Source organism: Colossoma macropomum, unplaced genomic scaffold (genome assembly GCF_904425465.1).
Source record: "Colossoma macropomum unplaced genomic scaffold, Colossoma_macropomum, whole genome shotgun sequence".
Classification (NCBI taxonomy): domain Eukaryota; kingdom Metazoa; phylum Chordata; class Actinopteri; order Characiformes; family Serrasalmidae; genus Colossoma; species Colossoma macropomum.
The window spans coordinates 16,795,193-16,821,738 of record NW_023494791.1 but is presented as its reverse complement, the minus strand read 5'-3'; the positions used below and the strand labels follow the sequence as shown (position 1 = coordinate 16,821,738).

General features: G+C 39.2%; 1 protein-coding gene across 3 annotated transcripts; it reads left to right on the top strand.

Annotated features, from left to right (window-relative positions):
- Positions 1-1,250: 1,250 nt before the first annotated feature.
- On the top strand, positions 1,251-24,880 carry golga7bb (golgin A7 family, member Bb). 3 transcript variants are annotated; one of them, XR_005007418.1, is made up of 6 exons: positions 1,251-1,390; positions 14,107-14,232; positions 15,603-15,755; positions 19,670-19,771; positions 21,925-22,109; positions 23,658-24,880. XR_005007418.1 is itself a non-coding variant. In XM_036574134.1 (6 exons), the coding sequence occupies exons 1-5, from the start codon at positions 1,379-1,381 to the stop codon at positions 22,006-22,008; spliced, it is 477 nt and encodes a 158-aa protein (XP_036430027.1). In that variant the 5' UTR covers positions 1,251-1,378; the 3' UTR covers positions 22,009-22,028; positions 23,658-24,880. The 3 variants fall into 3 exon arrangements, 2 of the variants coding, with proteins under 2 accessions (XP_036430027.1, XP_036430026.1); XM_036574134.1 differs by having other exon boundaries at positions 21,925-22,028; XM_036574133.1 differs by lacking the exon at positions 23,658-24,880 and having other exon boundaries at positions 21,925-22,287.
- Positions 24,881-26,546: the final 1,666 nt, after the last annotated feature.

The window sequence follows — 26,546 nt, the reverse complement described above, 5'->3', positions numbered from 1 at the left end:
CTTAATGTGATTCTTATCAACACTTTGCTTAAAAACCTCAGCAAGTCTCCACTCGATTCTCATCAATATGTCAATAAATACCTCAGTACATCATCAATTCATTCTCATCAGTACCTCTCATCAGTTGCCTGTTAGCTCTAATTAAAAACAAACAAAAAAGAAGGACTTATAGTTAACAATTGCACCTAAGAAAGTATTAACTTCTGTGACACATCCTATTCAACTCTCCTGGAGGCCCAGCGTCCAGCACAGTTTAGTAATTGACCTACTCAAAAAAAATAAATAAAATAAATAAATTAATAAAAAATAATAATAAATACTAAACCTGTCAATGAACAGGTGAGTTGAATCAGGTGTCTTGAACAAAGAAACCAGTCCTCTAGGACACTGAACTCTGGAATTAAAGACCCCTGGCTTATTTGCTTATAAACATAGCTTATAGTCAATCCCATGTCAGCTTGAGTCTCATTAGACTGTTTGAGCAAAGCACTAGTTGGATGTCATCATGTTGCAGTGTTTCACTACTGGCTCGTGCTGCTGTATAGGCTCATGGTAGGAGCATGCCCTCTGAAAAAAGGACTTGTTGTTTATGTTGTGTTGTGTTAGTTTAAAATGTGTGTATGTGTTACCTGTGTCATTTTGTGTTGGGCAGTTGGCTGAGGTAGTTCACTACCTGAAGCAGAGAAATATGGCTGGTAATGACCTCCTGCTATTCGTGCTGTGTTGTTGTATGTGCATTTCTGCTTGGTATTTAATAAAAGAGCAAAGAAAATAACGGTGCTGTGGAAAATGCTTAATTCAACCAATAATTAATTAACAAGGTAGAAATGTGCAGCCAGTTGATTCAAAGCTGTTGGCTTGATACACCTTAATAAGGGTGTTATAAAAAATGTTACCTTCTTCTACTTCTACAATAACCTATAATCATTTCATAATATTTTTTATAGTGGTTTATAGTAATCTATAATACTTATGTGGTATCCTACTGTAAATGTTCAACACTTATAGGATATAACATCCTGTAGAACATCCTGTAGTATTACTGTTGTTCTCAGGTTTCTTAAGGAACACCCACAGTTCATTGTTTCCCTAGAGCTTTAACCACTAATCACCAATCCCCTCTGAACACTTGTCTGAGGCGCTGGACTCCCCCCTATAATTTCTGAAGATGAGCTATTCTGCTTTCGCCAAAATTAATTGAAGCTGGTGTGAAGCAGGCAGCCACCCCCACTCCTCCGCGATGGTTAAAGCTGTGCTCGCGGCTGCCTCCACCCTCACCACTCAGCTCGTCCCTCCCTCGCGCCAACCTCTGTGCTATTGTCCCACGAGTGGAGACGGTTTCAGCACCGGGACAGATCCGCCACCGTCTCATGGCAACATGGCGACAGAGGTAAGACACCATTTACCATTAATCACACGCGCTCCTCTGAGCCTCTTCCGAGATTACTGGCGATAGAGGGGCTACTGGAAGACCCCAGCGCAGCAAAAAAAAACGCGTTTTCCTCTCCTGATTTCACACGAAGTTCCTGGAAAAAGTACTAGGCTGCTGAACGTGCTGTACTCTGTAGATTTAATTCAACACGACATAACTCGAGTTTCCCTGATGTGCTAAATATGCCGTGATTACCGCGATAACGGGATTTAAGGGTCTGAGGAGAGTAGGACAGTCTATATGTGCTGGACCACAACGTGAAGAATTACTCGAGAAGTAACAGCTGAGCGTTAGAAGTTCGTCTGTGATTTATTTTCTCTCAGGCAGAAAAAGGCTGAGGTTAAACACGCTCCCAGCCCACGCTGTTGCCACAGAATAGACAAACAGGCTGGATTAACTGAGGTTGGGAATTTGTTCAGCACCGTGGACAGGGGCTTCCACTTCACACTCAGTCTGCTCCCTTCCGTTCACTGCGTCCTAACCCAGTCAGCAGTGCTATCTTTAGTTTTGCTAACTAGCAGACCCGAACTGCGACCCCTCTGGTACCTTATCCCTTTAACTTTTACAGTTCAGCTACGGTCTTGTGTTCAGGGAGAGAGCGCGTGTTGTTGCTTTAGCTGCTGAAAACTCTGACTGAAGCACTGAAGCCAAAAGATGCGCAAAGATGGTGAACATACCCACAGGTGAGCTCCTGAATATACACAACAAACATGAGGGGGGCAGGCGAGGTTTTATCAAACTCTTTTAACAAAATTAACAAATGAATGGTCTATATGCGCTGTGACATGGCTGTTAAAGGGGAATTCCACCCATTTTTCTAGATTTCTGCATGAGTCAATCATTAAGATGTTTAAAAATAAACAAAGTCATTTAGAGTGGTTTGATGTGAATTGCTCTGTTCTGGAGAAGCTTACTGAGTCAGATTTTTATGCAACAGTGATGACAGAAACCAGACGTCTGAAGCATTTAATGCCTTTAAGAGCTGGTTGCGAATACACTGCATTGGTTTACGATAGTTATGAGATATCATTTTGGTTTAACCTCTTAAAAGTTTTATTATATATTTTTTATAACCCAAAAATAGCTCAGCCAGTTTGCACTGAAGTCCCTGCAGTTACTGAATAATAAGCCAGTATGTAAACCTGGGATTCTAAGGGGTTAAAATATGTTTTAGCAGAAAGGTACATGCAAAGTATTGTGGGGCAAAATAATCCCCAGAGAAACCTATGAAAAGAAAAAGTTTTTTTAAGCAATACTTTCTTTTCATTATCAGCATAATACATAAAAACTCAGAAGGCACAAGTAGGTTCACCGGTGGTTATAGATTGTAAATTAAATGGGTATGTTTGTATTGTAGGCAATGCAAACCCTGGTTTCTGTCCTCAAGTCAAATCAGTCAAAGTTTATTTATATAGCACTTTTTACAACAGGGATGTTCCAAAGCAGCTTTACAGAAAAATCTGGGTCCAGGCCCCCATGAGCAAACCAATCGCAAAGGAGGCAAGGAAAGAAGAAGAAACCTTGAAAGGAAACAAGACTCAAAAGGGCAACCCATCCTCCTCTGGTCTTCACCACAGTAAAAAAAAATAAGTCAGTATGTTTCACTACAATGAACCATTTCACATCAAACCACTCTCAGCATTTGAATTATGCAGAATTGGCCCCTCTTAAGTAGTGTCTACGTAAGTTCCCTGTTGAAATCCGTCTTTCCAAACAATATTCAACAGTTCTTTATACCAAGGCTATCATTAGGCATTCCAAACAATGAATGGTTTATTTTTAGGCTCTTCTATTGACCGCATGGCAACCCACCTCCACCATATTCAATACAAAATACAATAGCTGATCATTAAGTCCTAACTATGTTGTCTTAAGACATGTCTTCAAAATGTCTAAAAAAAGAACACGTGTTAAGGTGTCGATGTATCAAAGTGTCTTAAAACATCCTACAATATTGTTGATGGCTGACGCTGTTTATTATTCTTATTTTCTGGAGATCTTATCTAAATGTGATGTCACTTTCACAATGTGTCAGGCCTAATTAACTTGTCAGTGTATCCTCACTTAGAAAAGGTCACTCTTAACTAAAAGCAAGTCAACATTTGTTGGAAAAATGCTCACATTTTCAGTAAACTGTCATGAACATTAGAGTTCTTCTATCGCTCTAGGCTTGTTGTGTTCTTGTTGTCCTACATTCTGTTCAAGCCAACTCTACCTTTTTCCTCTCACATTCTGATGTGCAGCATCTCATTATCATTAGAGCATAGTGAATCATTTGTATGCTCCAAATGATATCCTCCTCTGGTCCACTGGTTAATCTAGCATTCAGTGTAATGCTCTCTCTGTGCTCTCTCCTATCTTGCAACTCCACTTAGAAGATCTGCTATCTCCCATAGAATATACCATCCAGATTCTTCCACTTTTAAGCCTTTTACCCCTTAGCTAACTGGTGTTCTAGGTTCACTCCCTCTGTCTTAGTGTTGATTCATTCAGACAACACAGTGAGGGCCTTCACTCTTGCAATGCCTTAGGCTGTATTTGCTCAGTATTGCTACAACAGACTGCATTGGAGGATGCTTGTTTTTTTGGATGGACCTCTTGAGCTATCCATTCATGCAGGAGAAACAGCAGGGTTTGTTGAGGGTTGCCCTATTGATTTGTTGCGTTTCCAGGCTAAGGAGCTGATAGTAGTGCACACACAGGCACACACACACAGCCATCTCTGGTTGCATGCCAGCATCTAATTAATTATACATGTCATTTTGAACAGGACTCTCGCTGGGATTTTTCACTTAGCCTTTTTCAGAATTTTTCTAGGTTAATTTACCCAAAGCGTCTAAATATGTTTAGAGCTGCTTTTGACTTTCCATACAAATATATCTGTGACAATGAAAAACAAAGGATAAGAGGCTCATGATAAAAGAAGTTGATAACTGCATGAAATGTCTCTAGCTTCAGATTTTACCAGTACATTATGACTCTGGAAGGATTTGTGTCTCAGTTTGTTCTAAAATCATCTGCAGTGGAAGGGGGAGTGCTGACGCTTACAGAAATGACAAGCAACGGTGGTTGTCATATGTGATCTTGAAATAAGTGGTGGTAGTTAAACATGTTGTGTTCTTTGTTCTGTAGTTTGTATAATCAAATTATGTTACAAGTTTAGAGCCAGAAACACAGAGGAACAGAGACTAAGAAGCTTTTAAATAGTTTTTAATGTGACATAGCATGAACAGAGATTGAGCTGGAAAAAAGCCAATTGCTGTTATCAGTCCCATGGTGCCGAAAAGACGTTGCAAAGAACAGCATCAGATGGTAAATGGGCTCATCAGCTGGTAATGAGGCAAGCTTTGGTTACTGAAGGTTTGTAATTCAGAATATATGTGATAATTAACAACAAGTATGGAAGTTCTAATAGTTAAATGCAAAAATCAAAAAGGAAAACAAGCAGTAACTCACTAGCTTGTCCACTATATATAATTGCCTAATGATATATAAAAGATTTGTAGGGATAAATGATTCCAATGAATACTACAAAACAGGACATTGATAGTCATAGACAATAACTTAATGTACATTACCTTGTACCAAGCTACTTTATCAGGTGTATCTACTATAACTGCATGGTATACAGGTATAGGTATACAGTTATACTGGCTGTATCCCATCTGTTGGGACCACTATAGGACCACCACTGACCAGATAATATTTGGGTGGTGGATCATGCTGAGTGTTTTGAACACTTTGAAATGCACTTATTGGCCACTTTATTAGAAATTCCTATGCACTCTGAAAAAAAGTTACTAAACTGTCCATGTACCCCTAATCATACATAAAGAAGTGGTAGTCTCTTATTGAAAGGGAAGAAACTGGCATAACCCCACACCAGGGTAGGTTACTGAATTAACTCAAGGGTTTACAGTAAAATTACATCATAGGAAATAAAGAATAATGTTATTTTAATGATGCATTTTGAGAACCTTTATTTAGAGAACATAATTCTGTTGCCTGTACGTATTTATTTGAGTTGCATTGACTTTAAGACACCTTGACTCCAGGCTTTTAGTTTTCTTTTTCTATTTAAAACAAGTTAAACTATGAAAAGGTAAAAATATCTGTTAATATCCATATATAAAAATATCTATACATTGTTTGTACTTTTGGGAACTAAATGTACCTGTACAATACCTTTTTTTCTTATAAATTGCTTACTAAGTCACTCCTCAGCATTCAGCAGGCTGAAGATTCTCTACAAAGCTGAGCTATTAGCATTCAAGTAGGTATTTTGCACATAACTAAGAGAGAAGAAACTGGCATGAACTCAGATTAGGCAAGGCTATAGTATTTACTGAGAATTTTGCAGTAAATCTACCTGATCAAAAGTGAAGCTCACAAACGCCTTGATCTTGTCATCTCATTTGAGAACTCCTTGGTCATTCCGGCTGAAGATGCATGAAGACTTAATGTGTTTCTGGATGATCAGCTATCATTCTCAGCTCAGATTGCGAACCTGACTCAGTCATGCCTTTTTCTCCTCTACAAATGCAAAGGATTCAACCCTTTCTCTCTCACAGGAGGTCATCCAGGTGCTTGTTCAGTCACTTGTCATCTCAAGGCTTGGCTACTACAAATCACTTCTGGCTGCTCTTCCTATGTGGGCCATCGGGCCCTTGCAACTGATCCAGAGTGCAGCAGCACAGCTTGTCTTCAATCTTCCTAAGTTCACTCATGTCACTCCACTGCTGTGTACCCTTTACTGGCTTCCCACATCAGATTTTAAACCCTGCTGCTTGCCTACAAAGCCAAAAATGGACCAGCCCCTTCCTACTTTATGGCAATGGTCAAAATGTGAACTGAACCCTCAAGCTTCAAATACAGCTCAGTTTGACCCACCATCCTTTAAGACGCATGGAAGACAAACATCAAGACTCTTGTCTATCCTGATTTCCAGGTGGTAGAACGAACTTTGTCCTAACAGCAAATTTCCACACAGTCTTCAAATGAAAACTGAAAACCTTTTTTATGAAGCACTTAAAGGAGGACTAATCTAAGTACTTCTTGAAATGCATTTTATTGCAATTGTGTTTAATTTTGTATCCTTCTTTCTAAATATCAGCACTGGCTTTTGTTTCTGGCAGCATCTTAGCTTAAGGGTGCTTTTGACTTTAACCTATTTGTATTTTTCTGAGTGGACATCAAAGCAAATTTGTAAGTCACTCTGGATTAGGGCGTCCACTAAATGCCACAAATGTAAATTAAGAACATGTTACTTGACTGCTTCTTGCAAGCAGTCTAAGGTAGAGATGCCAACATGTCAGCTTGACGCTAACATAACAGTGCAAATCATATAGAGAAATGGAAATTAGCATGGAAATTAGCATTGCCTTTGCAGTGGTCAAAATGAGGAAAACTGATGCAGAGAATCATTGAAGAATGAGGATGTTATCTTGTGAATAAAATAAACTTCTATATTAGACAAAGCTAGATTGTTTTTTGCGCTTATGTTTCTACCAGTGATAGTGATTGAACAAGTGATCAATGTGGGTTTTTTTTATTTTTATAATATTATAATCTTAATAGAAGTGGAAAAAAGGTCTGGAGGATGTGTTGGGGCTGGGGTGAACTTGCTCGTGTTAGTCATACTCTATCCTTTCATCAGTGGTCAGTTTCTGACCACAGTGCTACAGTTTTCTGCACATTTCTGGTCAGTGGACATTTCTCAACCCAACAGCGAAATTAGGGGGTTTAACAATCCCATCTATGCTTTTGTGCTTGATACATTTGTATCTTTGTGAGGATATGCCACGGCTATTTTGGTGTCTCTGCAGTGCTGAGAATGGTCCACCACCCAAATAATATCTGGTCAGTGATAGTCCTGGGATGCCCCATTTCCAGTGATGCACAAGGCAGTCCCCAAATTGTGCAGCAATAGATGGGCTTAATCAGTAATCATATACCAACAAATCTATATGGTAGATCTATCTGATAAAGTGGCTGATGAGTGTGCATAGAAGGTAGGTTTACCTAATAAACTGGCAGGTCATAGTATAAAGCAGAGTATAGAACTATGTAAATGATACATAATCAGCTGATATATGCATAACAGAAGCAGTAAAATGAGGTGAAACTGTATAGAGGCTGAATGCAGTATGCGACTCTGCTTCTGTTAACTTATAAGCGTGTGCTAGTTGTTATGTTGTGTTTATAATGTGTTCTGCTTGGGGGAAAAGCTGTTTTTAAATTTTGTGATCAGCATTTTGATGCTGTAGAACCTCTCGCCAGACCCAGGAGGCAAGAACTGCTGCGGTCCGGGTAGTCTGGGCCCAGTATTATTGCACTGCCTTTATTGTGGAAGCAGTTTTCCTTCTGTGGTACTGCTGTGCAGAAAAACTTGAATAGTCACCATACATATATTCTTTCTCTGGGTCTTTTTCAAATCAAAATGACAAAACTGGGGAAGTTGTCATGCTGATTTCCAGTTAATCATAAACAAATGAAACTGAGAGAGACAGAATTGGTCAGGCAAGTTTGGCCCTTGAAGGGAGAGAGAGAGGCAGAGAATAAGGCCATGGCATGAGACACAAAACAGTTCCACTACAGTATATAATGGCTTTCACAATCAGTCACAGCTAAAATAAGCTGTAACTCGTTTGTTAAATGTGACTGGGTGGCCATGTGTGGTCCCTCGGCTTTGGCAGATTCTGTCGGCCTTTAAAAAGCAGCAGCATTCATATGCTTCCCAAATGACAGGTCTCATACGCAGGTTATGCTCACAGATTCTTTCATGGTAACATTTTTCTTTTCTTCTCTCTTTTCTTCTGCTTAAAGTGACAGATGCCTTTTACTGGAATTTATTTTACTGGTTTCTTTAAGCACCATTACATTTTTATTACACTGTGGACCTCACAGACAATGCTTTTTCAAACCTTTAAACACTAATCGACCATATTTGGGACCATATATGGGTCTTAAATTACTTATGCTTTAATTTCATAGGAGTTATTGAATAATTTATAACAGTTACTATGTAATAAATAATAATAAGTCTTAGTAATTCTCTTAATAAGTCTTAATAACTGACCATTAAGCCTAGGGAGTAAGTTGTTCAAGTAGACCATTTTCTCAACATATATTTAAGCTGCCCTCTTGAATCTGTTTCAATTATTTGATGACCTTATTGATATTGATATGACCTTAACTCATTTGTATTGTAAACAGGTACTAGACAGATGGCAAAATCCTTTAAAAGCAAAACCTCAGGGAAATCAAACACAGGGTTTCAATCCCTTCATAGCACTTAATAAACAAGAATATGGTAAATATTATGATTTACAGTCTTAAGGACATCTGTGCTCTCAGACTGATGTATGTAGTATGGCCCTACTTGAACTTTATACAGAAAACTGGAGTTGTTTATCCATATCCATGAGTATAAGTTTGGAATATGATGTCTTATAGATCTATTACTTGGAAAGAGTCATCTTACAATATGTCTTTGTGTTGTGTGCGGTTGTATATAAGAGTTTGGGCATATTCAGCCAAATTACGTATCTTGTTAATTGTTGAAGTGAAAAAAAAATAGAAATAGTTATTGTGACATATGCAAAGGTCATATTAAGTTAGTATTTAGTAACATCTCCTTTGGAGCTTGTAAGTGCTTTTTGTAGCCAGCTAGGTGTCTTTCTATTTTTGTTTTAGCAATTTTCACCCACTCTTCTTTCAGAAGGCTTCTAGTTTTGTTATATTATTTGAGCATCTTGCATGAACAGTTTAAGATCTACTCACAGGCACACATTTCACTGTTGTAGAGGCCAGATGCTTGTCAGCTTCAATTTCCTGACTGACTGTCTTATAGTTCCAGAATTCGCTGATACTTAGTGGAATCCATTCATCCATATACATCTGCAGTGTTGCCTGTGCCACTGGCTGCCGCACAACCGCAAAGCATAATAATCTGGCCATGCTTAAGAGCTGGCAAGGTGTTCTTTTCATCAGATGATGCTCCTTTTTATCCAAACACACTTTTGGCGATTGTGGTGATTGTAAGTTCCATTGTTACTTTCAATCCACATCACTTGTTTCCAAAATGCCTCTGGCTGTTAGAAAGTCAGCACAGATCAGACACGCACAGATAAAAAGACAAGGTTTAAGTTTCTTTGACAGTTTGGTAGTATTACAAAGAGCGTAGTCATAACAGGCTAGGGTCAGTACCAGAGAGCAGGATAACCAAAACAAGAGGGACATCCAGAGATCGACCAAGAACCAGTCCAAGATTGAAAACCAAGAGAGCAAAACCAAACCTAAATGAGCTAACACGAAAAGGCAGGTCAAAACATGAAAAACAGGTCATACACAGAAAAGGCTTTTCAGATGAAGAATGCTCAGTACGCAACAGAAAGAGTTGGCAATACTTTGCAATGAACTAAACTAAAGCCTTAAATAATAGCTAACTAATGAAATGAAATGACAAATAGATGTGACAACTAGAATTCAGATGAGGAGGAGCACTGAAATTAATGTTCAGTGGTAGATAGGTGGAGGGTCATGTAATCTCCCACTGACTCATGGGAGTTGAAGTCCTCTAGACAGTCCAGGGACTCAAGTGATTCTTCAGGGAAAAGGGAACAGGCAGAGGAGGTATTCCTGGCAGGAGGTGTGACACTGGCTTTTCTAGATGTTGTTTTGCATACAGACATTGACCTTTGTGATGAGGTCACATTACTCTTCTATGTTTCTGCAAGCAAGATAGCACAGAAGAATGGTGCACCACCACTCCTGTGTCCACTAAACCTACCAGCAGGTCTTTTGCTGTCATATGAGGGTTTTACTTGGCCTTTCTGGCCAGGATGTGAGCAGTTCTGTCTGAGTCTTCTTAGTTTTGGAGAGCTTGCCTTGACTTCCAAAGTTCCCCTTAGCTGCCTTAATGACATTTTATAATGATATTTCAGGCAGTGGAAACTGTGAGATGAAAGTACTTGGATGTGTTTTTATAGAAAAAGGCTATTTTTAAAAAATAGTCTGTTGCAGAAGTTGTGTTTACTTCTTTTCAATTCATAAAAATAAAAAAAAAATAAACAAAATATGTAATTTGGCCAGGAGTTCCCAAACTTTTTTATACAACTTCACATGAACTATATTACACATATATATATTATCACATATCACACGTTTACACATCTATTGTTTTTCATGGATTCATGGATTTTTAAGTAATATGCAAGTCAAATGATTTCTGTCAATTCATCTCTCCCCTTAGCCAAGCAGAACAGGAAAACAACTGTCCATGTTAGCTGATCAGCATGCTCCACTATTCCAAACAGAGATGCCAAACACTGATAAACTGAAATAAGAGTAAAGCTGTGAGAAAGCGAGTTCATACTCTGGCATCAGTGCAGTTTCTTACTGTGCACTGGGAGGCCATCGCCATTTCCCTGACTGTGTGCGAAGAAACCAGACACCAGTAAATGTGCAGCATCACTCACTGCATCTGTTTAAAATCAGTTGATCTTTCTCATTTATGACTGAAGAGAAAGGAAGCGCCCTGAATACTTGAGAGTGTCTGCCATTGCCCATCACTCTTCCTCATACGCCTCTGCAGTGCTTCCCTGCTACTTTAAAAAAACTACTTCTCAGTGCTGGCAGCATGCTGGACCAACCTCGATGTCTTCTAAAATTTCAGCTGGACAGGTCTGAACTATTGTGTAGTAATTCTGCTGAGGATACATCAGCACTGAGGGGAAATCCTAAAGATCGATAATACCCACAACCCTGAGTGAAGAATGTAATGTTTGTGCCATTGTATCCCGATCTGGCTTGAACGAGGACTCAGACCATTCAACTATGATATCTTTGGTTCAGTGCTAACTGCTCTGTGAATGGGTGGTCTTCAAGCACACAACACCTGCTGAATTACAGACACTTTGATCTGAACTCCAGCCTTACAAGATCATGTGACTGGTAGAGCCATATATCAGTGTCCTAACTTCGTACATTATGTTAGAGCACAAATCTCCTGAGGATCTCTCTGAGGATCGCCTCTGCTGACGGAAGTGTGGGTCTAATTAAGCTTGTCTCATTTGCTTTGATGTTTCTTATATCAACAGTGCAGACTAATTAAACTTCACACACCTTAATTAGAAATTTAGTAACCTGACTTTGACTCTCCTTCTAGTTTCTCTAGTGCCACACAAAGTTAAGCCTACAGCCAAAACGACTAATGACCATTTCATGCTTCAGTCTCTAGCCTTAGTTCATATGGCTGTAAACTATTGGAGAAGAAGAATCCTCCATGCATTAGTATTAGTATTTGGTATTCATAATAACCACACTTAGTTAAGCTACAAACATTATCAGTAGAAGGATCCTTTATTTAGTGTCCAATCTCTGGGCGGCAATTACCCTAATGAGGTCATGTCTCCAGAAAATGAATCTTTGCTGTATCGCTGTCTGTGAGTTTCCTCTGATGTGGTGAGCCATTAAAAGACTAATTTGCTTATAGGGTATAATAGGCTTCCTGAACTGGAGGGGAAATTGAGTACAGGGTGAGAATCAGGGCTTATGGCCAAACTTTTGATGAGCTCTCAGCTGACCCATGAAACAATTTCATAGCATTATTGCAAGATGGTAGGGCTCTGGAAAGTCAGGGGTATGTCCTCAACTGAGTTTGCCAAGAGCAGTGCTTCAAAAACCGCATTACTTTTTACCATAGACATAACGAAGCTGTAATTGCAAACCAGCAACAATGGCTTTGTAACACAGTACTAATGTTATTCATTACAAAAGCACTGGGACACCCCTCCTAATTATTGAGTTCAGGTGTTTCAGTCACACCCATTGCTAACAGGAGTATAAAATTAAGGCTTGCAGTCTTGATAGATAAACACTGGCAATAGAATAGGTCGTATTGATGAGCTCAGTGACTTTAAACGTGCCACTTTAGTGACTTTAAAAGATGCTACCTCTGCCACAAGTCAGTTTGTGAAATTTCTGCCCTGCTAGATCCACCCTTGTCAACTGTAAATACTGTTATTGTGAAATGTAAGCATTTCACAGCACCTATCCTCCACTGAATCACTCACTAAAGAGTTCCAAATTGATTCTGGAAGCAACATCAGCAAAAGAACTGCATGTTAAGAGCTTCATAAAAAGGGTTTCCATGGGCAAGCAGCTACACACAAGCCAAGGATCAAAATGCACTACTAAGTGTGGGGGAAGGGAAAGGGTGTAAAACACGCCTTCACTAGACTCTGGAGCAGTGGAAACGTGTTCTGCGGAGTGACGAATCACGCTTCTCTATCTGGCAGTCAAATGGATGATTCTGGGTTTGGCAAATGCCAGGAGAACGCTACCTGCCTGACTGCACTGTGCCATTGTGTAAAGTTTGGTAGAGGAGGGATAATGCTATGGGGTTGTTTTTCAGGGGTTGACCTGGGCCCTTAGTTCCAGTGAAGGGAAATCTTAATGCTTCAGCATATCAAGACATTTTGGACAATTGTACGCTTCCAACTTTGTAAGAACAGTTTGGGGAAGGCCCTTTTCTGTTCCAGCATGACTGCCCCAGTGCACAAAGGAAGGTCCATAAAGGCATGGTTGGGTGAGTTTGGTGTGGAAGAACTTGCCTGGCCTGCACAGCCCTGACCTCAACCCCATCAAACACTTTGGGATGAACTATAACAGAGAATGTAAGCCAGACCCTCTCATCCAACACCAGTGTCTGGCCTTACAAAAGCTCTTCTGAATGAATGAGCAAATATTCCAACAGACACACTCCAAACTCTTGTAGAAAGCTTCCCAGAAGTGTGGAACCTGTTATAGCTGCAAAGTGGGGACCAACTCCATATTAATGCTTGTGGATTTGGAATGGGATGTCATAAAAGCTCCTGTAGGTGTACTGCGTATGTGTCCCAATACTTCTGTCCATATAGTGTATGTGGAAGCCGCTCAATGTTGGGCGACATGATATACCATTGCACACATCCAAGCTTCAGAGTCCAGAGAGAACTTGTACCTAATTCATGTAATTATTCAAAACTGTAATGTTATTTGAAGCAGGAATTTATGAAATGGATCACTTGCCTGCAGCCACTGTTGTTAGAGTAATTCAGTATTGAACTATTTCCGTTTGGCCGCCACCTGTGCTGTCTATTAGACAGAAAGGGTAAAAAGCATATTGTGGTAAATGGCTGCATAAGCTCAAATGGCATCCCAGTGGATAGATCGGATTACTTTACTTTCCCATAAGTGTTACTGATTCTTTAAATATAAATCTTTCTAGATCCAAAGTTTGTGAAGATTGTTTTTGCATACATAGCTCTATAACAACTCAATGAGTGTTTTTGACATTCCTTTAAATGTACTGATTTATGCACTGGAGCAGAATGTAGACATAGTTAATTCTTATCTTATTAACTCAGATGATCCTAAAAATGTTGTATAATGAAAAGAAACATTTTACAAGACAGAGAAGTTCTATCATTTTGTATTGTGGTTTTCAGAGGTGCTACACAAGTTTAGCTGAAATGATGGATGTTCCTGGGTCATTTTTCTATGATGAGCAAATTCACAAGTCTGCAGAGAAATACATCATATTTTACACGTTGTGTGTATGTTTGTGTGTGTATTTGTATCCATGTGCAGTGTATTGTTGTTTCTGATAGTCTAATCCTTGTTTGTTATAGTTTCATAACCTTCAGGATCTAAGGCATACTGCCTCTTTGGCCACCAAGGTGTTCATTCAGAGGGACTACAGCGAAGGCACTGTCTGCAAGTTCCAGACCAAATTTCCTGCTGAGCTGGACAGCAGGGTGAGTGGCTTTTGGAGATGACTGAGGCTTCATGAGTCTATTAACTAACCACAGCCGCTGTCTGACAGGCCAGGCTAGAATTATCTGTGGCTCCTGTACAAGGCAGGCAGAAGGAGAGAATGACAGAGATAAAAGGCAAAGCCACGGGCCTACGCACTTAAAGTTCTTCAAGGCTTCTTTACTAAAGGCAATAGTTATATATAGAACCATGACTACTCAAAGAACCATTTGAATGCTTAAATAGTTTTTTCGATGGTTAAATTGTGCTCCTCTGTTAAGAAGAATCTGTTAAATGCTTCTTCAAAGAACCTTTTTACCATCAATATAGTGAATCAAAGAATGCTTTTTTTTATACTCTGCTAAAAGTGTACCTACAGGCGGGAGGCTGGGTGACTTATCTATCACATTACTCACTTTGACAGAAACATGTAGACCTCAAAGAAATGTGTTTTATTCTGAGTGTCTCAGATGTAAAATATACTAATGAATTAGTACCTGGGTACTTATGGAACACGTTGAGTGGTATTTGCAAGGCATGTGGTAACTATGGGATTAAATAATACACAGTAATGTGCAAAAGTCAGAGACCAACCCTTTACAAGCTATTCATTTTTCAGTGTCAGAAACAAGCAGGGAACATATATTTAACAGAAAATTAAACAAAGGCCTCCAACACTCAGTATAACATCAAATCAAATAATTACTTTGTCCACTTTTTACTTTTGTGCACCTGCTGTCACTTTAACAGTTTGTGAGGCTTCCATGTAATGTTCTGCAAACAAATGTTTTCTGTTCATTTTCCTGATCCTGAAAATGAATAACTTTTACTTAATGGCTGTAATGAAACATCGTCTCCGACTCATGCACAGTACTGTATGACAATGACGGTTAATGCCCCCCAAAAAGACAACAGACATAAAACCACAAATGCATTGAACGAACTTATTTCAAATGTGTAAATCAAAAATTGTGTTTATGTATTATGTTTTATTCATGGGGAAGTGATTTGAATGAAGGACATGCAGTGTGTCAGTGTATTACGCAAAAGAGATTTTAGAGAGTGCAGTACTTTAGAGGAGGCGTTTACTGATGAAGTTAAAATGGTTTTCTTGAGCCTGTTTGTAAAATTGGTGTTTTGGCATACATAATTGTGCTTTTTAAAAACATCAGCAGAAAGTTTGCATATTTTTCATCCTGATTTCTTTACTGTCATAATTTAATACTTGAGATTTTTCGATCTGAACAGTAAAAATGTTTCTAAATTGGGAGCACTGGTATTTTTGGACTGGAGATGGAGTACGGTGGCAGGAGCTGACAATTTGACAGTGTTTTACTTTTCTTGTCGTTTACTAAATTGCTTGTATTGACAGATCGAGCGGACACTGTTTGAGGACACTATAAAGACACTTAATAACTACTATGCAGAAGCGGAGAAGATTGGTGGACGTTCTTACCTGGAGGGCTGTCTGGCCTGTGCCTCAGCTTACATCATCTTCCTCTGCATGGAGACACGCTATGAAAAGGTATTCAGATGCACTTCCTGTAACCTATTTAGATCATAATCACCAGTTATCAAGCAGTCCCCTTATCTCTTTGTGTTGAAACATAGGCCTCAGAAATCCTTACACGAAGCCTAGCCAGCTTTGATGATAAGAGAAAACCTTTCAGGCCGGGTCACCTAAGGCCTTCAAAGCATTAGTAAAGTTTGAGCTCAGTTTTGACATGCCGCCTCATTCAGGTGTGACCACAGATGCATTCAGAACAGCAGACGTAAAGTTCTTGTGAATGTAAGTCTAAAGACGTTCTGATAAGGTTTGATATGCAAGGATCCGCCATGCTTATCAATGACTCCATTTCAGTATAAGCTTGCTTTGTGACCACTCTGTGCTGAGGTGCTTGCACCTGTTTGCCAGTAGGCATACCTGAATCTTAGCACTCTGTTTTCTGTGCCAAGGACCTCTTCCAAAGGGCACCCAATTAACCCATACAGTTATGCTTTACCTGCCAGTTGTTCAGATGGAATGAACATGAAAGAAACACAAAGCCCCTGCCGACCCTTTGTTCTTCCTCCTTTCCCTCATTTCACATGCTTAAGCTTTTCAAAAGTGGACATGCTTTCATTTGGTCAGATTTTGCACACCACTCAGATCTCATGAATCTATGCAGAGCATTATTTACCCAAGCCTGAGAAATGAACCCCATCCGAAATGAACGATGAGAAACTGCCCCCACCCATGAAGAATATTTTGGTTTGCCGCTCCAGCTGACAGAGGGCCACACATGAATGGACATGGATGGGTGCACACATGCCTAAAGCTACCCAGATAAGCATCTTCCTCATCAAAGACAAGTGATTGCGCACGTCAAGGCAGCAAAGGAAAAGAATGAGAGGTTGTAGTGTCTGTGGGGTTGAGTCCAAAGTCCATAAATCAAAGAACACACTGACCTCTCTTTATTATACCCCCAAACATTATTGTGTATTACTGTTATTGTACATGATCATGGGAGAATATTAAACCATATAAACTGTCCATCAAACATTTTTTCTAGCTTTTCACAGCTGTTTTCTTTATCAACGTATTAAAGGCATACAAGGTTTATTTTTTACAATGTAAAAGATAAAAAGCTCAACTTAAAATTGTCAAGTTATTACAAATATATTTTTTTTTCATTCAGACACCAGAGTTCACCCAATTCAAACTTTAGTTTAGTCAAAAGCAGGAGCTTTTATTTAAATCCGTAGGCATTAATATGGAGTTGTTCCCCCTTTTGCAGCTATATCATCTTTTAGTCTTCTGGGAAGCTTTCTACAAGATTTTGAAGTATGTCTGTGGGAATTTTTGCCCATTCATCCAGAAGACACTGATGTTGGACGAGAGGGCTTGGCTTGCAATCTCCATTCTAGTTCATTTCAAAGGTGTTGAGGTCAGGGCTCTGTGCAGGCCAGGCAAGTTCTTCCACACCAAACTCACCCAGCCATGCCTTTATGGACCTTGCTTTGTGCACTGGGGCACAAACATGCTGGAACAGACTTCCCCTAACTGTTCCCACACATTTAGAAGTGTACAGTTGTCCAAAATGCTTTGGTATGCTAAAGCATTAGATTTCTCTTCACTGGAACTAAGGGGCCTAGGCCAACCCCTGAAAAACAACCCCAGAGCATTATCCCTTCTCCACCAAACTTTACATTTGGCACAATGAAGTCAGGTAGGTAACGTTCTCCTGGCATTCGCCAAACCCAGACTCGTCTATTAGACTGCCAGATAGAGAAACGTGATCCATCACTCCACAGAATCCAGAGTCCAGTGGCAGCGTGCTTTACACCACTCCATCCAACGCTTGGCATTGTGCTTGGTGATGTAAGGTTTGCATGCAGCTGCTCGGCCATGGAAACCCATGCCATGAAGCTCCAAGCGCAGGTTTTGTGCTGATGTTAATGCCAGAGGAGGTTTGGAATAGTTATTGAGACAGCAGAGCGTTGGTGACATTTATGCACTGTGCGCCTCAGCACTCGGCGACCCTGCTCTGTAACTTTATGTGATCTGCCGCTTCGTGGCTGAGTTGCTTTGGTTCCTAAATGCTTGCACTTTTCAATAATACCACATGGACTATCTAGGAGGGAAGACATTTTGCAAACTGACTTGTTGCAACAGTGGCATCCTATTACAGTGAACTCTTTAGAATGACCCATTCTTTCACAAATGTTCGTAGAGGCAGACTGCATGGCTGGGTGTTTGATTTTATACACCTGTGGCAATGGTGTATAAATGAATGAAACACCTGAATTTAGTGATTAAGAGATACAATACATGAAAATACATTTTGGACTTTTAACCCACTTGACCCTCTATCTATAATCATGTTTAATTTATTAAAACAAATGATTGAACATTCCATTTTGTCACTACCAAAACAATAATAACACTACACAAACTTTACTAAATGTAGACTGTTTCAGTACTGACAATTTTAGCTACTTAGTATAATTCAAAAATATTAGCCAATACATAACTAGCAAACTCAGTTTAGAACAGTTGTACATACATAAAATCATAATATTTACATTAAATCACAAAAAAACTTAATTGCAGAAAATGTGTTTTAGTAGTGACGATTCTTAAGGTTGTACATTGATTTTCAGGCTTTTTGGGACAAATTTACTTTGAAGCAATTCGAAACTGTTGACTATGTGGACATGAAGGACAGGGATGCAGCCTCACTTCCTGCTCTAAAATGCAGGGGTGTGGCTAAAATAAGGCTCTGCTTATAGACTGAACCTCTATGTATATCTGTAGTGATATGAAAATGTGCGGCAGCATTTTTTGAATAATGAGTTTTTATTTAAGAATTAAACTCAAAGTAAGTCTAAGTCTTTCAACTTAATTTTAAAAGAAGTTTTAAAAACCATTTTTTCACAAGTTGAAAGTTAGGAGTTAGGCTTTGGGAGAGCCAACTCCCAAAAGAAATGATCCTATAAATGACGATTTTGTACATATTTAGCTTTTTACTATCTCAATTCATGCCTTGAGTTTAAATACATCATTACACAATCATTGTAAATATCTAAGGTCTGAATACTTAAATGTTTCTAAATTAAATAACATCTCAGCGGGTTGATAATAGATATTGATTCCAGTCATTATTACCAAAAAACGTTAAGCATGTGGGAAGAGGGCCTTGGAATTCCCAGAAGTTTCAGAAGCACACTACTGTGTTCACTGTGAAACTGTAGTTGACAGAAAGCATGAGGGAGCATGATGAACACTTCAAAAGGCATGGCAGAAAATCCTTGCTGAATAAGCATTTAAAAACAGCTATTATACCATAAATCATTGCAAGGTTTGTTCATGGTCACTGAACTCAGACCAGATCAAAGTGTCTTTTCTCTGCACCTTCTCAGAATCATCTTGCTGCTCTTCACAGCTGGTTATGTAAAGTGGAAAGGCAAACAGAAAAGTACCGCACAGTTTCACCCCACTGAGGCTGTGAAGCAGCAGGCAAGCACCTGATGTGATGCCTACTTGCAAAATCTAAAATCATATGCTAAAGCAATCTAAATAAACTCCTCTCATCAGGTTTTACTGAAGTTCTAAATGGGCCTTATAATCTACTACAAAAAAGGCCGTGCCTCTTAGCAGAGGTTATAATAGAGGTCTTGTAAGTTCTAAACAGATATTTATTTCAATGCAATGTTATGGGAGTTAAAAGAATACATAATTACATGATGGAATTCTCCTCGGTTTAGATTATGGGTCTGGGAAAAAAGGAAAGTTTGGTAATTTATTGTAGTTTGTATCTCTCATGGTTGAGCTTTAGAACTCCGTGGAAACCATATGAGTCTGGTAAATGGTCTTCTATAGTGATATTTTCATGCTTTCTTTTCCATGTGATTTAGTGAACCTATTTGTTATCTCTGTCTTCTCTACCTCCTATATAGGTCCTGAAGAAGATCTCCACATACATTCAGGAGCAGAATGAGAAGATCTACGCTCCCCGGGGCCTACTCATTACAGACCCCATTGAGAGAGGCATGAGAGTGGTATCCTTTATACATAATACAAGCTGACATTCTGGGGAAATGGGTTAACTCATTTTGTACGGCTGACCTTTAATCAGTATTTAACCTTTACATTGCGTAGGGATTCTTTAAACTTGTAAAAGGTTCTTCACACTCACACATTTACAAAAACGAGCCATCCACTGAAACATTCTTAAAGGAACCGAAAGTGTTTCTTCTATGGCACTTTTATGCTTCAGTTTATGGCACTGATGGGAGATCATGTTGTTTCATACATGAACCTGTGACAAAGACCACCAAGAGATTTATTTTCCTTTTGTCCTTCAATTAAAATTAACAAATCCTTTGGTGGCATCCATAGATCTAAATCCAGTCTGGTCAGGAGATCTTGGGACCACAATAACAGCTTACATGAAGCTTGAGGTGGCAGATGAAAGGAAGCAGTTGGTGAACTTTCTTTTCATTGAAGCTAACACATTTACATGAATTGCACAAAATAGGCACTCTGTAGGAGATAATAAGGTAGGGTTGTATAAGGAGGGAGGAAAGGCATGATCCCTTGGCTCGGCCAACCTGATGATTCATTCATGATTCATCAAGTATATATAATGACTAGAGTAGACAAGCTTCTGACTAGAACATCAAAATCTGTGAAAACATGGAAAAACTTTATAAGCAATCAGAATGTCATGAGTGACATATTACAGCCATGCATAATGATACATAAGCAAATGAATAAATGAACTAGGTCTTCTGCTGTAATATGCCCTCACTGTGACCCAAGGGATGGCTGGACCTCGATATGGGTGTGTACTTCACCATTAAATGTGCAAATGTATCCCTATACACCTGACCTAGTTTTTACCCACTTTCCAGGTATGGTGCTCTAATCAGAATGCTTTAATTGCCATCCAGGAATATATATTTTTTTAATTCCATAATTTATGGTGTTTTCTTTTGGGAAATGACAATATCTCCAGCAGACCATCAAGTATGCCTGGCAGTGATGTCCTTGTGTCTTTCAACTATTCCAGTTGCCTGTGGCAAGACTGCAGCAGCTCATGCAACTTCTCATGGGTGTTGTCACCTCTGCTGCAGTGGGCCAGCAGTAGTCTTTCCACACTGACCACCAAAAATCTTTCACAGGGCCTTGGGTGTTCCAACAGAGACATCAATGTCAAGTCACTATGCAGAAAGAACATGCTTCACTTTTCAAGCAAGATTGTCCATATATAGGTAGATAGGGATGTGAATGAAATACAACCACTGGAGAATGAATATAAATGCATTTATCTTATGAATATCCATAATAAAGCAATGTGCAAACCAGAGACCACCCTTCATTTCTTTCATTTCCAGTCAACTAGGTATTCATTTTTTAACATAAGGAAAAAAAACAGAAAACATATATTTAACAGATGATTACAGAGAAGCCTCAACAACAACATAAAGTAATAAAAATTTAATATTTAATGTGTCCATCCTTTATTACGGTTTCCATTCTTTTCGGGAGATATTTTTCTCACACCTTCAAATTTCAGTCTTGGTTGCATTTTCTCCTTCTCATGATCCACATAATCCCAAATACTTTTAGCAATGTACTCTGGCTTGGCCGGCCAATTGTTCTGAGAACACCAGCAGCTACACGTTCATAACCATAGCATTGAGTTGTCTTCTCACAGTGGAAGGATGGACAGAAACACCTGTGAATTTTTTCAGATCCGAAGCAAGAGTCGAACTTTTTTCTTCTCTCTCAAAGATGAATACATTTAACAGTGTAGACCATGGTGGTCTACCATGTCTTGCTCACTTGTTAAGAGTCCTATTCTGTATATATCTTTTTATGATTTTTGAGCTTCAGTTTTGGAAGCTCCTGTTTTTTCACGTTTTTTTTTACTTTCCCCTTCCATATGCAGATGGCTTTTCTTATATCTAATCTTATCCTCAGAAATATCTCATGAGAAATGAATAATTTGATGGGTGTTTTAACTGAAAATAAACTAAATGAATGAATCTGACTTTTGCACAGTACTGCACATCTCATATTAATGACCACCTGATGTGAACAAAAAAACTTCATTATACATTATGGCCACACTTTATGGAAATTCAGATTGATCATAACAGATTCATGTATTTGTTCTTTGTTATAACCCTTGACTACAATGGTGTAGATAGAAATCTCCATCTTTGAAGACCGCAGCTCCAGTGGCTCCAGCTCCAGTGGTAGCTCCACGTCCAGCAGCAGTGCTCGGTGACTGGAGGAGCAGCACCAGGGGTACGGGTATCGGGAAGCCAGGGGGCTCCCCAAGATCCGCATGTTGAAACATGAGAGCACCAGATTCTGAATGGAGAGGAAGTAAATGCCACTTCTTCCTCTTCCTCTGTCTCTCTGCTGTGCCAACCATCGCAAAAGCAAGGAGCATAAACTCACACTTAACCTTCCTTAACCCTGTCCCTTCATATTATCCAATCCTCTGCGTTTCCATTAGCAACAAATATGATCTCTGTGCTACACTCACCAACAATCAAGTTAAATCTTTCCATCCATATAATTACCATTACAGAGATATGAGGTTTTGTTATAACAGCGTCAATATGCTTTAATCAGGATATTTTCCTAAGGTTACTGTTTAGATACCCATCTATTCCTGTCCATTTCGAGAAATAGTTTTGCATTTGGCAGCTGGGTTGATACTGGATAGTGGCCGAGTTCTCCTTGTCCTTCTACCTGGTCTTCTTTAGAGGCACTGATGCAGTTCACTGCCAGTCCTGACCCGTGCAGAGCTTGAGGCTTCCGTTCACCCAGCCATCTCCACCATTCACCTGTGGCTCAGTGGCTCAGTGTTTTGTGGTGTGGGCAGCATGCCCAGCTGGACAGAGCTCTCTCAGCGTCTCACCTCATTGGGAATGCAAGCAAGCTTCAGCCCTTCTGGGGCCTTTTGTCTCTGAGATGAAAGCTACCCATCATTTCTGCTTGTACACAAAGCTGCACAGTTGATGAGGGGAACAGAGAGGAGGAGCAAGGTCAGGCTTCCAAATGAACATCAGACAAAGTACATTTAGAGGAGCTTAAATCAACAGCAATTTTATGTGGGTTCTACAACAGAGCAGCTTTGAAGCAATCATGTGTGATGTACATTCTGATGCAGTTCCTCCTTGGTAAGTTTTGTATTAATGAGAGCCTCAAGGCTGCATGTCTGAATGCACACTCGGAAGCTTAGTCTGTAGAGGGATAAAAAAAAAACAAAAAACCCTTTCACTCCCTCTATGTGAAATATGATGGAGTTTATGTCAGAGAATGAGAACAGATTGTGATATGATTGCATTTTTCTTTGCCTGGCCTTTGATCTTCATTAATTTAGTGGCACTCTGGGCGCTGCAGCCACAACATGGGAGTTCAAAGTAAGCTGGAACAAACATCACTGCTATGATTTGTAGTATGAATAGCAGTTGTTTACTCAGATTTGAAAGAGAGGCTGATTAGATTCAAAGCAAATGGAAATGTAAGAAATCTTTGCATCAGAGGTCTTTTCATTCAGTTCTATGGAAACGCGGGTCTTTTTATGTCCTTTTTCACATTCTTCATTCTCCTTTTTCAATACATCTCCTACTTTTTATATTATTATTATTATTTGTAAAAGAATGTTGATCCATATATATACTGCTTACAAGGAGTGCGTTATAGTCTGAACATGTGCAATTTGTGCTGCACATACTATAATCCATGTTCATGTAGCAGAAATTGAGTTATTTAAACACATTAAGCACCCTTGTTGCAGATATGCATGGGAAATTCATTATTTTTGCGTTATTTTGAGTTACTTAAGTTTAAGTAGCTAAAGTCTATGGTGTACTACTTTCTTTATATATTGCTTCATTTGTTTCTTTTCTTTCTTACTTTCAGTTTTCACCTGGCTATCCTAAAACCCCTTCTGATCTTTCCTATGGTTGGTTGCCTTTTTTTATCCCCCCAAGACTCCTCAGTAAGCCAGTGCTGGTCTCTGAGCTGGCCATCAGATCAGTAGTGCTCTAGTGCGCACCTCCTTGTGCCTACTGCCTTCATGTTTCATCGCTGTGGGGATACCCAACCTGGTGCTGACCAACTGGAAAATCCTGACAGCCAGAGAGCCGTCTGTAAATTGTACATGACTTGCACTATAGATGCATGAGATTTGTTCTGTTTTTGTGTGGCCAAAAAGTAGAACGTCAGTCTCCAAGTGGAAACTCTGTATTGGCGTTCAGTTATGAAAGGCCCTTGAGTTTAATATAAAGATTGTGTGTTCATGTATGCATGTATAAAGTGAGAGTGTGGTCATGGACATATATAGGTACAGTGTATATAGACATACAGGGATATTTCAGATTTATACAATGTATAGGGGGTAGGTGAGAGTTTTTAAGCGTGCATGGTTTACGATTTTTTTTTTTACTGTGACTTACTGTAAGAAAATGCTAACTTGAATTACTGAATTACATAAAAATGGACTGGTGAAATGAAAGCTAATGCCAGTTGTATTTGTGTTATCGTTGATATAAGACAGTTAGCTATAATGGATTAGACAAGGCTGTGACATTGCATGTTTTGGAGTGGCTTATGGTTGGCTGAGACTGACTCTCACCATGGAGATTGGTGTCCCTCTAGCAGAACATATGTAAAACTGTTTCCTACAAAAAACATGACATAATAATGCAACACACATTAAGACGACATATGTTACCATATGTTTGTATATACAAGCTTTCTATTTTGGTCAGGAATGTATCATTCCTCATGTGTAGAGCACAGTCAAGCCAATTCAATGAAGCATCCTACACTTTTTGGCACATTCACTGCTCGGGTAAAGTTTAGTTAGACTAAATAGAAACGTGGAGGAAAAGTCTGGTCAAAGTTTACTTACTACCATTGTAGCCTGTATGATGTTATGTGTAAACAGTCTTATTTTTGTATAGATAATTATTTTCTGTCTTCGTATCAGACAGGAGTATAGTATAGACTCTCAAAACATACTGACACTATCAGATTATTCTAATATATGAAATGAGCTAGTGGCTCATTACTGCTGCAAGGCCATTGACAAATTTGTGACATTTTTCACATACATTTATTATTGTTGTTTGCGTATAATTGTAAAATATATAATAAAAAATATATTTCAATAGATTTTGTTTATTCTAGTATTGCTTTGTTCATGTGTCGGATGACAACCACAAATGACCGTGCCCAGCTTAATCAAATAAACAAACCATACACTGCCTGCACTTTAAATATGATAAACACACAAAAGGCCTGTTTTGAGGGTCTGTTCTGTATTCCAGAAAAAGTGAGAGATGTGTATTGTCACCTTGCACTCATACCCTCCTGTATAGGGGCATTTTCACACTACAGGCAGGGTGACTCAGGGGTGACTCAAGCAAGCACCAAAATGGAATCTATCTCACTCTGTCCCTGACATTAAGCTCCAGTATTGGCGAGAGAATAAGCAATATATTCTTATTTCCGAGGAAATGATATTGTCCTTGATCTGACAGTTAAGTATCCCATGCCAGGGATGGAGGATTAGAGTTACGACTTTGGCAACTCCAGGCCGCTTTTTGTTCTGTAGCATAATGGAGCATTAGCAGTGGATCTGTTCTTCCTCCAGAATATTGCTTCAGAAGAACAAGTTCACCTGCTTCTGGTGTGATGAAAAGAGCCCTCGAAAGCAACAATAGGAAAATCATTTGGCTTTTCCTCGGAGATTAAAATCCTGAAACAATAATAAGCACAAAGACAATATTCATAAAAATAGTTATTGTTCAACCCAGTCTTCAGAGCAGCTTTGGTCTAAAGATAACAGAGCGAAACAAGCCTGTTTTACACACAGATGTACTGTAAATAGCCTGGGACAGAGAGTTCTGTTGTCCTTGCTGTTGTCAGGCTGGGGGAAAGTAAAAATGCAAAGCAACACATCCATCAGAGCCCTCTCATAAAGCCTGCGGAGATAAGCCTGGGCCAGGTTTTTAGGCTCCTGCTGTTGTGTAGCCTTAAAGAAACAGACTTGAGTAACTGTCCACTAAGAACAGGCACACCTGTAGGGAAAGGTCAGTGCTGGATCTTAGGACATCTGACAACAGCTTCCAGTCTTTTTACTGTGGCATCACACAACGCAGGGTCTGTTCAGGGGAAGAAAGGGCTCTCTTCTGTTCCTGTCTGGGCCTGCATCTCTCTATACTCTGTCTAAATACATGTGTAATGCTTTTGGTAGTCTTCTGAGTCTTCAGATAGGTGCTTTTCAATTGACAATTCAGTATCCAATCAAATACTTTAGCTAACAAATGTCCCTATTCACATAAAAAAACAATATTACATTTGAAAGTCACATTTAAGATGACCAGATCTGTCCTATTTTATCCTTGAGTTGTTTTTTTTTCAGCTTTCATAAAATAAGGGCAATATATTCAAACATTTGGTCAACACATGATCAAAAATTGGTAGACTCCCCCATAGCACCACCCCAACACACATCCAAGTGCTTGAAGCTTGTAGTCTAAACCCATACTCAAGTAAAAGTAAGAAAAGTTCACTTAATTTTGACTTAAGTAACAGTAAAAGTAAAAGTATTAGGTAGAAAAACACTTAAAACTGTGAGCAGAACTTACAGCCAGTATTTATCAGCACAGGAACTGAGGCTTGTTGCATTCTGCTACACTGTTAGTCTAATTTAAAATGCTGAAACCTCAAAAGTCGGCAATCTAACTAAAGGTGTCCAGTCCAGTTTGATTCTTCCAGTGTGGTACAAGGTATCACAGCACT